The sequence below is a fragment of the Lampetra planeri genome, chromosome 20, assembly GCF_965212315.1.
Source record: "Lampetra planeri chromosome 20, kcLamPlan1.2.h2, whole genome shotgun sequence".
Classification (NCBI taxonomy): Eukaryota; Metazoa; Chordata; class Hyperoartia; order Petromyzontiformes; family Petromyzontidae; genus Lampetra; species Lampetra planeri.
This window is the reverse complement of record NC_136126.1, coordinates 6,509,822-6,522,106: the sequence shown is the minus strand read 5'-3', so window position 1 is coordinate 6,522,106 and position 12,285 is coordinate 6,509,822. Positions and strand designations below refer to the sequence as shown.

At 44.7% G+C, this 12,285-nt stretch overlaps 2 protein-coding genes across 2 annotated transcripts in view; one reads left to right on the top strand and one right to left on the bottom strand.

The window, feature by feature from the left end:
* Positions 1-402: 402 nt before the first annotated feature.
* HDDC2 (HD domain containing 2) lies at positions 403-6,491 on the bottom strand. Its single transcript, XM_078603435.1, has 6 exons — positions 6,213-6,491; positions 2,904-3,025; positions 2,344-2,446; positions 1,899-1,967; positions 1,559-1,697; positions 403-1,027 (listed from the first exon to the last, which is right to left on the bottom strand). The coding sequence occupies exons 1-6, from the start codon at positions 6,276-6,278 to the stop codon at positions 819-821; spliced, it is 708 nt and encodes a 235-aa protein (XP_078459561.1). The 5' UTR covers positions 6,279-6,491; the 3' UTR covers positions 403-818.
* A 1,346-nt stretch (positions 6,492-7,837) lies between these two features.
* Positions 7,838-12,285, top strand: part of LOC144724363 (chloride intracellular channel protein 5-like) — a 44,428-nt gene continuing 39,980 nt past the window's right edge. Inside the window, exon 1 of the mRNA XM_078603434.1 lies at positions 7,838-7,859. The gene's annotated coding sequence lies outside the window, so the exon portion shown is untranslated. The remainder of the gene's footprint in view (positions 7,860-12,285) is intronic.

The following is a 12,285-nucleotide window of genomic DNA, read 5'->3' as shown; positions in this document are numbered from 1 at the left end:
TAAAGTCACGTAGGCAAATAAGGCAAATAAATTTAATCACGTTTATTTTCCTCTTTTACCTGCGTGACTTTACCGAAAAAAACAAAGAGTATGGACCCCTGCAGTCACGAAAACTTCAAATCTAGAATTGACATGCATTGTTCACTATTGCAGTGAAAATGGAATGGAGCAGCAGTTTTTCTTCAAGGCATTCACAACAACTGCACAATCCCAAGTGTGCAGAGGGGGGGGGGGTCGTGAAAAAAACGATAAGATAGAGAAGCACTTTTGCATTGTTTAGCTAGCCTCAATAACACAGCAACTGTATACCCACTAGTTATCATAGGATAAAATAAATTAAAATAATGTTCAGTACCACATATTAGCCTTTTTTTGTAAAATAATACATTTTGTGCACCGAAAGAAGTTTAAATGTCTAACTTTAATGAGGATCGTGTATTCTTCAAATTATTTCCTTCAGAAGCCACCTTTAATCCAGCTTTCAATGTCTATTGATCACAAACGTGTGGAACGCCTAACAATATACATATCGACTGAGGTAAATAGCAGACGAGGAATGCTGGAATGGAATGGCATCCGAGCGATAGAGATGTGAGGATCGTTGACCCGAGGCATGTGAACACCGTCCAAAACACATTTCACGAGCCAATCCCGCTGTGATGTCACGCTCTACAGATCAGCCACGAATTGGTTTACAATATCACCGGGGCTGGCTCGCGAATGTGGCATTAACGCAAGCTGCTGCGAATCGGCGAGTTGAAGCGAGCTTGGCGGTGTTGCGCATGCTTCTTAAACGACCGGTGAAAAGCGCCACACGCTCAGTTGCGCGTGGACCGGAACGGAGGGCTAGGCTGGTCGGTCTGTCCCTCGGGTTCTGTCCGCAATCCGAGGCCCGCCCTGGAACACTGCGGTTGGGCGGCTGTCGCTCCTGCCGCCGATTGTCCCTCCGCGCCGCGCTGCTCCCCTGTGCTTCTCAAGGCTCTCAAGGCATCATCCCACTCAACCATCTCCGGGTGCTGAAATTTCCCTGCGGGCGTGGAGATTCGCGCAGACACTCGAATGCAGTGAATTGAAAATATTTTTTTAATTCGAGATGTTATTCTAGACTATTTTACAGCACACTTGCCAAGTCGATTAATGTATATAATGCTTCCAGTCTAGTATGTTTGTAATGTTTAAACATTTAATCATAAACAAATCAACAACTGGTATGCAATTGTAAAGTCGTACTCTTGTTATTTAATTTATTGTCTTTCTACGTGACTTTACCGAAAGAACCAAAGAGTAATTCCTGCAGTCACGAAAGCTTCAAATCAAGTTTGGTATGTCTCTTACCTTTAAAGAAATGGTGAAAACTATAAAACACATTGATATACAAATATACCAAAACGTGTTATCTGTGGTATAATAAATATCCATATATGTTAGAATTAAGTACAGTTCTCATATGCCAGAATATACTTTTTTTTCAAATTATAAGAATCACCTTTGCAAGATCACCTTTGTAACAGAGCTGTTGCTCAATTGCACTTGCGTGTTTGTGTCACGTATACATTACCTTCTGTGGAGTTGTAAAAATCCTGGAGCTCTCCCGGACGATGGTGAGTCTGCTCATACTCGTACGCCTGGAAGATCATCTCAAATCGATCCAGGTCCTTCACGAGCTTGGCCTCCGCAGACCTCTGGTATTCGTACTCCTTTGAGTAAAACAAAAAAATGCAGAAGTAAAAGGATGTGATTTGACAGCGATTCACTCGCAAACCCAAGTGCAGATTTAAACCTTGCTTTGAAGATTCCCCAGAGCAAGTAGCTTTCGCTGTGGAGTGAGTATTGTGTGGACATGTTACCTCATGTATGAAAGCAATGCAATCATCGCCGAAGGTATCCATGGTACATACCTCCCATAAGCTGTAAAGTTCCTTTCCAATTTCTTCATCTACCAAGGTCGAAATGTGTTTCATGGCATCCTACAAATGGTAAAAAAAAAAATTGTATTGCAGTTTAAAGGTACACAGTGTCATTTCAAATGTTAACTCTTTTCAACATCTGTGCAATACCTTCAAATGTACGAGTCTGTTTAAATACTTAACAAAGTGTATACAGAAAATACGCAGGCAGAACATAATTTACACTGAGGATTATTTTAAACTGACACAAATAAAAACATATCTAAATGCCATCAGACTAGAACCCAAAGTCAAATGATTGCTATAAAAAATTGAAAATATTGGAAAAATTAAGGGCCAGACAACAAAAGCCTTCAATGTTACTTTGTGAGCATTAGTTATGTGTACTCTGTTCCAGTGCATCAAACAATCATAGTGCAACAAAATAAGCAGATACCTCTTCTCTGCGATGCTTTTCCTCCTTGCTGACGTTATCAGCTGGTGCAATGTCCCCCACAATCGACTCTGCCATGTCATGCACCAGAGCCAGCTTCATGCATCTACACAATAACTGTCATTATCACATGGGCCATCCCCCACATTTCCTGGGATTCATTTCTACTAAGAAATGAAAAACCATCCCAGCTTTAAAGGAATGTTTACATTTCTCTGCAGCTGTTCTGGACGGATAAAAGACATTTAACAATGTTTTTACTGGAAGATGCATTTTGTCGTGAAATGCTGTGAATGGAAAGGGCTGGTGCCAGGTTTTACATAATAGTTGACACAAAAATATAAAATAACTTCTACATGAATGGAATAATGTGTCTCAATGTCAGTACTTGTTTTTTGCTAAACGCTGCTATAAGGCTTTACGAAAACAACGCGATTCTACGTAAAAGTTCACTGTCCAAAGTTGTTTGTTTTTCACATGTGCAAAACTATGAGGAAAGTGCTCTTATCTACATGCCAATAACTGTTAAACGACAAGTTCACAATCCAATGCAACACACTCACTTGTCCTTGTTAAGACACTCATCCCGAATGAGGAAAGCCAAAATGGCCATCCTGTACATGTGGTCAGCCACACTTTCTGGGTCTGGCACCCTTCTGTAGATCCATCCAGTCCGTTTGACGTTCTGAAATAGAGGTCAAGATATCAGCTTTAGTCAAGCTCAAATAATACGCGAGATGTCCGCATCGGAGCTATGGTTTGCCCTGCGTGCAAGAGGAGACTGTCCAGTCCCGTCATAGTGTAGATGTAAACATGCTGCATTTAAAGTGCAGAGTTCCGAGCAACAATTCCCGCCAAAAGGTGCTTGAAACATTAGCCAAGTTTCTTTAATCCGCTGTATCAGCACGTGCCCATGCAGACACGTGATATAATTGCACTCAGGTCAGTGGCTTTTAACTTCTAGTGCAGTCAAATGTTGGGACGCCCACTTGACTGCCACCAAGACAGGGGAGACATCTTTAAAATAAGGTGGAGGGAGTGAAAACGGCGGCGTGGAGGGCACATACATATTTTACACCACACGCCATTCACTCTGGTGTACTGTAGTTTCCAAGTAATATTCAAACTCTGAATAATTTCTATCATGCAGTTACATGTTATATACATAACAAACCCAAATGGAATAAAGATCAAGTCGCAAATTGAGGCGAGAGAATGCTTAAGGGTAGAGACAACCCATGCACTGCAGAAACCGGTTAAAGACTTTTGTGCATGATAACAGTCCCAGGAGAACGCTGCGTGGCACAGTTCTATGCCATCTCCAGATGCCAGAGGCCATTATAAAAAATGCAAAGAAGATGTCAACCCAGATACATCAAACGCTTTCAGCTAAAACTACAGTAAGACATCAGCTATCAAGGTTAATTTTAATGGCATGTAATAACTTATATTCTTGGTTCTTTTGGGAAAGTCACGTAAATAGAAAACAAAATTAAAAATATTAAAATAAAAATCATAAGAGAAGACCACTTGTGTTGCGATCGAAACGTCTTGGATTTTTTGCCTTTATTTTAAATGAATGTGTATTTATTTATTATTTAGTTTACTACTTATATATATACTTTTGTAGGCTTTTTGCTTTTTATTATTTTCAAACATTTTTTCTATTTACGTGACTTTACCGAAAGAATCAAGAATATGAATTCCTGCAGTCACAAAAGTAATAAGTGAAAATATAATAACTTGGAAAACAGATATTGAAACGTGTTCAATGGTATTCTAGCAAATGTTCAATTCAGCCAAAATGCTTCCAAATTTCAAATCCAAGGCTTTGTATGCATACAAAACATCATTACACTAAACAAATGCCATTTATTTTGCCCAGACATAACTGAAAAGTTAAATCACTCCTCCCCCTAGAATTATTAACCAACAATGATTTACAAGAGGTATCAACCAAATACTCTAAAACGCATGTTTCTAAATGTGGAGGAAAAAACTGGAAGACCCAGAGAAGACTCCACATGACCACAGGGAGAGCATGCAAACTCCAAAAATACAGGCGTCAGGGTTAGGATCGAACCAACGACCTCCTGTATACCAGGTGAGGCAATTAACATCGCCACCGTGGTGCCCCAACATTATGATTGATGCGTGCCATTGGAGAGGAGATGGGGGGTAGCCATGTCAGTGGGCCTAGGAAGGTGATGTCGTGAGAAGGGATGATGAACGGTGGTCAAGACTAACAATTGAGTGGCAGATTAAGGAGGGGAAATGCCCCGGAATATATATATCTACTGCAGAGACGGAGCCATGATATCATCTCTTGTGCAAGACCAAGATGGATGTTGCATCGCAAGACCATGAAATATGTCAACAGCTTGTGGAGGGTTCTTCCCGCAGTAGAGAGATCTGAGCTGATGATTGTGACTAAAATATACCTCGGGTGGTGTCATTTGAAAGTTCTTGCTTTGGCCCACATGTTGCATTCCCAATTAGAAGCAGGAAATGTGACTTGGCAATTAAAAGCAGGAAACTTGCTTTGTCCATTTTATCCAAATTTCTCTCAGTCATAGGTCTATTGGATTTTTAGACCACTAATATCTAGCAGCATTTGGCTAAGCAAGCAATCCCTGGACCGGTTTTGACTTCCTGGGTCTCATCAGTAAAGTCGAGCTTGTTAATATGCTGCTGGGTTACCAGATGTTATTGGCATGTTGAAAGCAAAAAGTTATTTTATGTACAAATTCATTAACCGTTGCTGTGGAACATTAAGGATATTTGTAAGCCGCACAGGGACACCTGCCACGAGGGGGGATCCGTCTAATGGTTGAAATGAGAGATGACAAGGCGCTTTGAGATGCGGAGGAAATCAAACGCCCTATAAATGCAAAATATTGATTACTTAAAAGTTGTGGACGATTCTACCCACCCATCTCATCGTCATTACTGCACTGTGTTCAACCACCCCACTGCAGGTCACAATATTCTGCTTCTGCACTCTCACTTCTAGATTCTTACATTTATTCCCATTGTCTATTTTGCCAAAAACTCCTAAATGAGACCTTGCTCAATTCGTAATCACTCGCATCCATCTCAACTGTTGACAGTGCCGTGTGTTGCTGGCCGTTCGACGTTCCGGGCCTCTGAGCCTATGCCCAGCAACTGTTTAATGGTTCACAGCAACTCGTTACCTGTCTTGTCATTAAACTAACGCAAAGGAAACGGGAAGATGCAATTATAAATAATGTATAATTAATTATAATTGGAGCCAATCGCATGCAGGATTGAAGGTCACGATTCTTATATATCGATCCACGAATCGATTCCCGTTATCTCAATGCGGTTTTGCTGGAGCCTTTTAACCGGCAGAGGCGCTGCGGTTAAACCCCGCGAACCTGCAAATGTTACACAAACTTATCGCGTTTCAATGAACCACCTACAGCACCATACATGTGAACGGGGGCTGTACGCCCCGACTGGGATTCAACTCGATTCCTCTCCACCGTTAATCGGTAACAGGAATCAAAGTACAAATCCTTACTTGCTTACCACAGCACAGTTACAATTGCAAAGAGCAATTAACACAACCGCAATGTTTTTACCGCCACGCCCGTCAAACACACTGCCTTCAAATAAAATGATCGGCGACGTTTCGGGCAACAGCCCTTGTTCGTTTCAAATGTGGAATTAAACTGAAACGCAGCTAGCCGGCGGTGACTAGGCCGGACTGTGGGGCCTCGATTGTTTGGGGGGGGGGGGTGACGTTGGGGCGACGCCAGGTGACGTCGATACAGAAGCAGCAGACAAAGTCCAGCGTGAGGGGGTGGTGAGGAATGGCGCCGCCTCAACAACGCGAAACACACACGAACCTTCAGCTGCCCGACAACTTTGATGAACTCGAAGAGTTTCTGCATCCGCGTGGCTCCTGACGCCATCTCGAGCTGCTGCTGCTGTTGCGACACGAGAGACACGCTCGCGCCCCCGGCCGGCAGTACCAACGAGGCTGGTGCCACGCACGGACGCGAGGTTTTGTTTGTTTCTCCCCCCGCCGAGTTTCGAGCGCAATGAATGGAGGGCGGTGGGATCCGCGTTAGCCGAGGCGGCCTGTCTCCTTACAGTAGTGACGTCATGTCGGGGAGCAACGTGACGTCACTTCCGCGGAGATTTCACGTAACGTCCGCAGCGCCCCCCCCCAACCCCTCGCGCGCCCCCCCCCCACCCCCTCGCGCGCCGCCCCCCACCCCCTCGCGCGCCCCCCCCACCCCCTCGCGCCCCCCCCCCCACCCCCTCGCGCGCCCCCCCCCCCACCCCCTCGCGCGCCGCCCCCCACCCCCTCGCGCGCCCCCCCCCACCCCCTCGCGCGCCCCCCCCCACCCCCTCGCGCCCCCCCCCACCCCCTCGCGCGCCCCCCCCCACCCCCTCGCGCGCCCCCCCCCACCCCCTCGCGCGCCCCCCCCCCACCCCCTCGCGCCCCCCCCCACCCCTCGCGCGCCCCCCCCCACCCCCTCGCGCGCCCCCCCCCCACCCCCTCGCGCGCCCCCCCCCCACCCCCTCGCGCGCGCCCCCCCCCCACCCCCTCGCGCGCCCCCCCCCCCCACCCCCTCGCGCGCCCCCCCCCCACCCCCTCGCGCGCCACACCCCACCCCACGTGACGTCACCCCACAGATAACGGATACAGCGCTACGATGACGTCACGGCCGCGTGATCGAATGCGTCAGGGTGAAACCCTGCCGGGTGACCTCATAGCCAGTTACAAATATTTTCAGTTTCAGTTTCATTTATTAGGTATAACCCTGTGAGCCATGCGGCTCTTGACGCGGGTGCAACCGCAACAAACAAAAACATGAACAAGGAATATCTTAATGTGACTTCACGCAACACAAAAATCCAGGATAAAACAGCAAAGTCTTCCAGAAAAAACACCGTATATCAACACTGTGTGCAAAAATCCCAGTGGGATGCAAGTCAAACAATAACCATAATACAATTTAGATTAAAGTTATCAGGCTAACTCTGTACTCCAACAAACAAACATGGCTAAATCAAAACGTTTTCAAAATGACCTAAAGCTATAAAAACAATGTAACAGTGTAAAGTCACGTAGAATGGAAATAATAAAATAATAAAAATAACATCTTATATATAAAAGTCTCCATGCGCTCGCGCTTGCGGGGGATTTGGCTCTCGGACGGTGGGGTTTAAGACCGAAATAATTTGCCAGGCGGCATGCCCTAAGCCCCGTGGTGGGAATAGGCTATTCCGTTTTCCCAAATATATATTTTAAAATATTCATTTGACGATATAGATGGCGTCTCATATTAATTGACCCTTCACTTTGAAGCTAATCGATGAATTGTCACTATTCAATTGTAAAACTTGTTTTATATACAAATATCTCTCGTTTTTCCGCCTCGTTTTTACGTTGACTCGTGAGGGCGATGACATCATAGCGACTATCAACAGCCAGATGATGTCATAACGACTACAGCCTATTGTGGCAACGTCAAGCGACTGAAGTGGGTGAATGACGCAGCAGAACGAGTCATTCGCTAGCAACGATGACGTTATGTAAACAGCGTCGATGTGCTCGCGCGATGACGTCACACAAAATATACTACTTGTGCATGGTCTTAAATTTGGAGCTACTTGTGCATGAGCTGCCAGTCAGCCAGTGGAGGCCCACTAGAATGGCACCACACGTGCGTTTATATTCAGAACATTGTTGCTAACAGATGAATCCTCAGCTGGTGTTTCATATATATGCCTTTAGATTGCATGAAATGTGAAGCAAGCAGCACTCGACATTTTCCTGCATTTGCAAGTGGCACCAACAGATGGTGCCACTGGCCAAGTTGGGCCCTTGTTTAGAATACAGCTGCATGGTGTCAAGAGGTTTTAATGTCCTTTACATTTCAAAACATCAAATAACTAGTTATTAGCTACATCCCCGTAATGCAGGACTCCAATAATAATCATACACATGCAGGACTCCAGTAATAATCATACACAAGCAAAACTCAGTCTAGTGTTAACACTTCTAAATAAAAAAATATGTGGTTATAGTCTTATCAGCTAAGCTTTTAACTTTCCAGACAAATGTTATCGAGCATATTTTTTTTAAAGCAAGCAAACTCTGGAACGGTTTCAACCCTCTGGGTCTCATTAGCAGAGCCAGGCTTATTTAACAATACCCCTTATCTAGAAATGCCTCGGCGAGTCTTGAGGCTTCTTAAGGAAGGGTTCTGCATTGGGAATTCCTACCTGTCAACCCATTACATCAGTGCCTATCGTTTTACAGACCAATTGAGACATTATTGGTCATGCCGTGCCCTTATAAATCTCAACGTTCATCCTACAAAGTCCCATCACAAGGGAGAAACACAAACAAATAGACAACAATTGTTGCCAGTATTGCAATCGCTGTATGCCATATGGACCTGAAAACTCAATTTCCCTGTTCAAGAATACGGGTAAACCGTATAGGTTGACAGGTTTGGAAATTTGGCCAATTCCATTACAGTATTGAGGATGTGGCAAGAATTGGGGACATCACAAAACATTTATGAAGCTCTCAAAGCAGCTGGGCCAAAACTCGAGGTGGTCAACAAGTGGCAGTGCAGCAAGTGGGTTCATGAACTCGTCGTGTGTAACTTAGGGCCCCTCGTATGCTCGGGATAGTATCTCTGTATATATACCCTACAGTTTCCTCCCACGCGAAGCCAAACACTCATAGAGAGAATTACCCAAACATTCCAATGCAGAACCCTCCCAAAAATACTTGAGGCTCATTAAGGCTTTCTTGAGTAAACTAAAACAGTGCAGTGCAGTGCAATATTTTATATATATAATATATATTTTTATATATATTATCAATAATCGAGAGCAATACCACACTGCATGTTATAAAAAAAAGGCTAACATTCGCAATTTTATGGGATAGTAGTAACTTACACTATAATAAATCAAATAACAAGCACATAAAGACGTTCATTCATAAAACAGAGCTAAATAGCAGAAGTAATGTTGGTACCATACCTCATTAAGAATGCGTGTTGTGTCTTTCATACGAACAGTATTCTCGCAGAAATTGTTTTGACAAGTACTGGTTTTACAAATCAGGTATTCATTCCTCTAAGTGCTGTTTATTCAAACACACATTTGAAAAATCAATAGGATGAATACAAATGATGTGTTCTATCTCTTGTTCAATAAATCAATTTAGGGCACGGTGAATACGTTGTCTTGCTGAAGCACACTTGTATGCTTGCTCTTCCATATAGCATGAAGTTACATATTCTAAAACAGGGATCCCCAATCCCCGGGCCGCTGACCGCTACCGGTCCGTGACCTGTTAGGAACCGGGCCACACAGCATCAGGAGGTGAGCGGTGAGTCCGCACGTGACCCGCCCATTGTTTTATTGACCACTTCCGTCCGCGCCTCTTCCCCGCACTACGCAATCAGTCACAGTTTTGGTAAGCCCACAAGCTCTAACCCTAGCCAAAATGAGTAAAAAACAAACGTCGCTGGAAAGCTTCTTTGAAAAGAGGGAAAGACCCAATGATGAACCCCCCCCCCCCCCCCGGTCCATGAAAAATGTGTTTTCCACGAAACCAGTCCCTGGTGCCAAAAAGGTTGGGGCATCGCTGTTCTAAAAGCATCCAACCTGCTTGCGTCCACCTCTTTATTTAATAGTTTAGAATTTTGATCGTCGTCAGGCATAAAAACATACTCGGATGGGTTTTCCCAGTTGTGTCTCTAACAGATATATTCAATTTCGATTTAAAGCTTTCGTGACTGCAGGGATTCATCTTCTTGGTTCTTTCGGTAAAGTCACGTAGAAGGGAAGTAATAAAATAATACAAATAAAACATAATAAAACAATTCTCACGACGTTTCGGCTACAACGCAAGCAGCCGTCTTCAGGTGAAGAATGAGACACTGCCAAGCTAGGAGCTTATATATAAGCTGAGTTGGAGGTGGAAGAAGAAGAGAGCCTTAACAAAAGAATGTGCATATCAAGAGGAATTTAGCATATTCATGGGAAATGCGTAGGAGGTGGGCGGGGGGGTTTCAAAGTCATATTATGCCCATGCATTATGCAGGATGGATCAACAGCACCAAAGGGAGGGGGGGGTAGCATTAACAAAGGGAGGGCATGTTAATAGTATGTAGAAGCAATTAAACATGTGAATGGGAAAACGGTGGCAGGAGATCCGCAGCGGAGCAAATAATGAATTCCCTGTGGAGAACACAACATACACAGTTAATGCCAGTGAGTGGACTGCGGTCTGAAAGTCACCATAAACGTGAACAACAATCAGTTAAGATCCGAAGTGGTTTATTACGTCCTTCCAATGATTGCTGAGCCAAAATCCATCTTCTCGGTTGAAATTGTCTCTGTGTTTGTATATGTGGATCGCCTCATGAACGAATCTCTCATGGTAGCCAGATGGCTTGCAGAGAACCTCTGTCTTGGAGAAGTCAATGTCATGTGAACCCACTGAATTGTAACAGTGATCTGCCACGGCTGAGGTGTTTGTCCTACCGTGTTTCAGGTCAGCTTTATGTTCACGGATGCGGTCCGAGACATGTCGTTTGGTTTCTCCAATGTAACTGCTACCACAGAGGCAACTTAGTTTGTATACGCCAGGGTACTGTATGTCTGGAACCACGTCTTTTACAGACGGAACCAGATCACGGATTTTATGGTCTGTGTTGAATCGTACCTGAATCTTGTGTTTAATCAGGAATTTGGAGATCTTTTTTTTTTGTGACCCCAGCAATGTAGGGTAAGGTGATGGTTTTGAAAGGTTCCTCAGCAGGATCCTTCTTGACGGTTGGAGTGATGGCCTTGCGGATTATGTAGTCGGAGTAACCATTAGCCTTAAGAGCTTTGCGTACGTGTTTGAGTTCACTGGCAATGTGTTCCTGGTCGGAGATGCATTGGGCTCTATGGTATAGAGTCTTGATGAGGGAGTTCTTCTGGGATGGATGGTGGTGGGAATCCGGTTTTAGGTAGGCATCCGTATGGGTGGCTTTCCTGTAGACAGAATGGCTCATTGAACCATCAGGTCTCCTTTTAATTAGGACATGCAAAAAGGGTAGCTTGCCATCAAATTTGAGACTGACGCCATCCAGACTGCCACTCTACACCCGACCTTATGGAAGAGGTACGTAGATGACACTTTTATCATCTGGCCACATGGCCGGCCTGCTCTAGACCAATTTCTCGACCACATCAATTCCATACACCCAGCCATCAGATTCACCATGGAAGTTGAAAAAGATGGCAAGCTACCCTTTTTGGATGTCCTAATTAAAAGGAGACCTGATGGTTCAATGAGCCATTCTGTCTACAGGAAAGCCACCCATACGGATGCCTACCTAAAACCGGATTCCCACCACCATCCATCCCAGAAGAACTCCCTCATCAAGACTCTATACCATAGAGCCCAATGCATCTCCGACCAGGAACACATTGCCAGTGAACTCAAACACGTACGCCAAGCTCTAATGGTTACTCCGACTACACAATCCGCAAGGCCATCACTCCAACCGTCAAGAAGGATCCTGCTGAGGAGCCTTTCAAAACCATCACCTTACCCTACATTGCTGGGGTCACAAAAAAGATCTCCAAAATCCTGATTAAACACAAGATTCAGGTACGATTCAACACAGTACATAAAATCCGTGATCTGGTTCCGTCTGTAAAAGACGTGGTTCCAGACATACAGTACCCTGGCGTATACAAACTAAGTTGCCTCTGTGGTAGCAGTTACATTGGAGAAACCAAACGACATGTCTCGGACCGCATCCGTGAACATAAAGCTGACCTGAAACACGGTAGGACAAACACCTCAGCCGTGGCAGATCACTGTTACAATTCAGTGGGTTCACATGACATTGACTTCTCCAAGACAGAGGTTCTCTGCAAGCCATC

Bases quoted from the DNA above. Each gene is read 5' to 3' on its own strand.
- HDDC2 (XM_078603435.1), bottom strand. From the start codon at position 6,278: ATGGCGTCAGGAGCCACGCGGATGCAGAAACTCTTCGAGTTCATCAAA. The intron at 2,447-2,903 runs GTGAGTGTGTTG...GTTATTGTGTAG, and splicing joins GAGTGTCTTAACAAGGACAA to ATGCATGAAGCTGGCTCTGG. The intron at 1,698-1,898 runs GTATGTACCATG...TTTTACTCAAAG, and splicing joins AACTTTACAGCTTATGGGAG to GAGTACGAATACCAGAGGTC.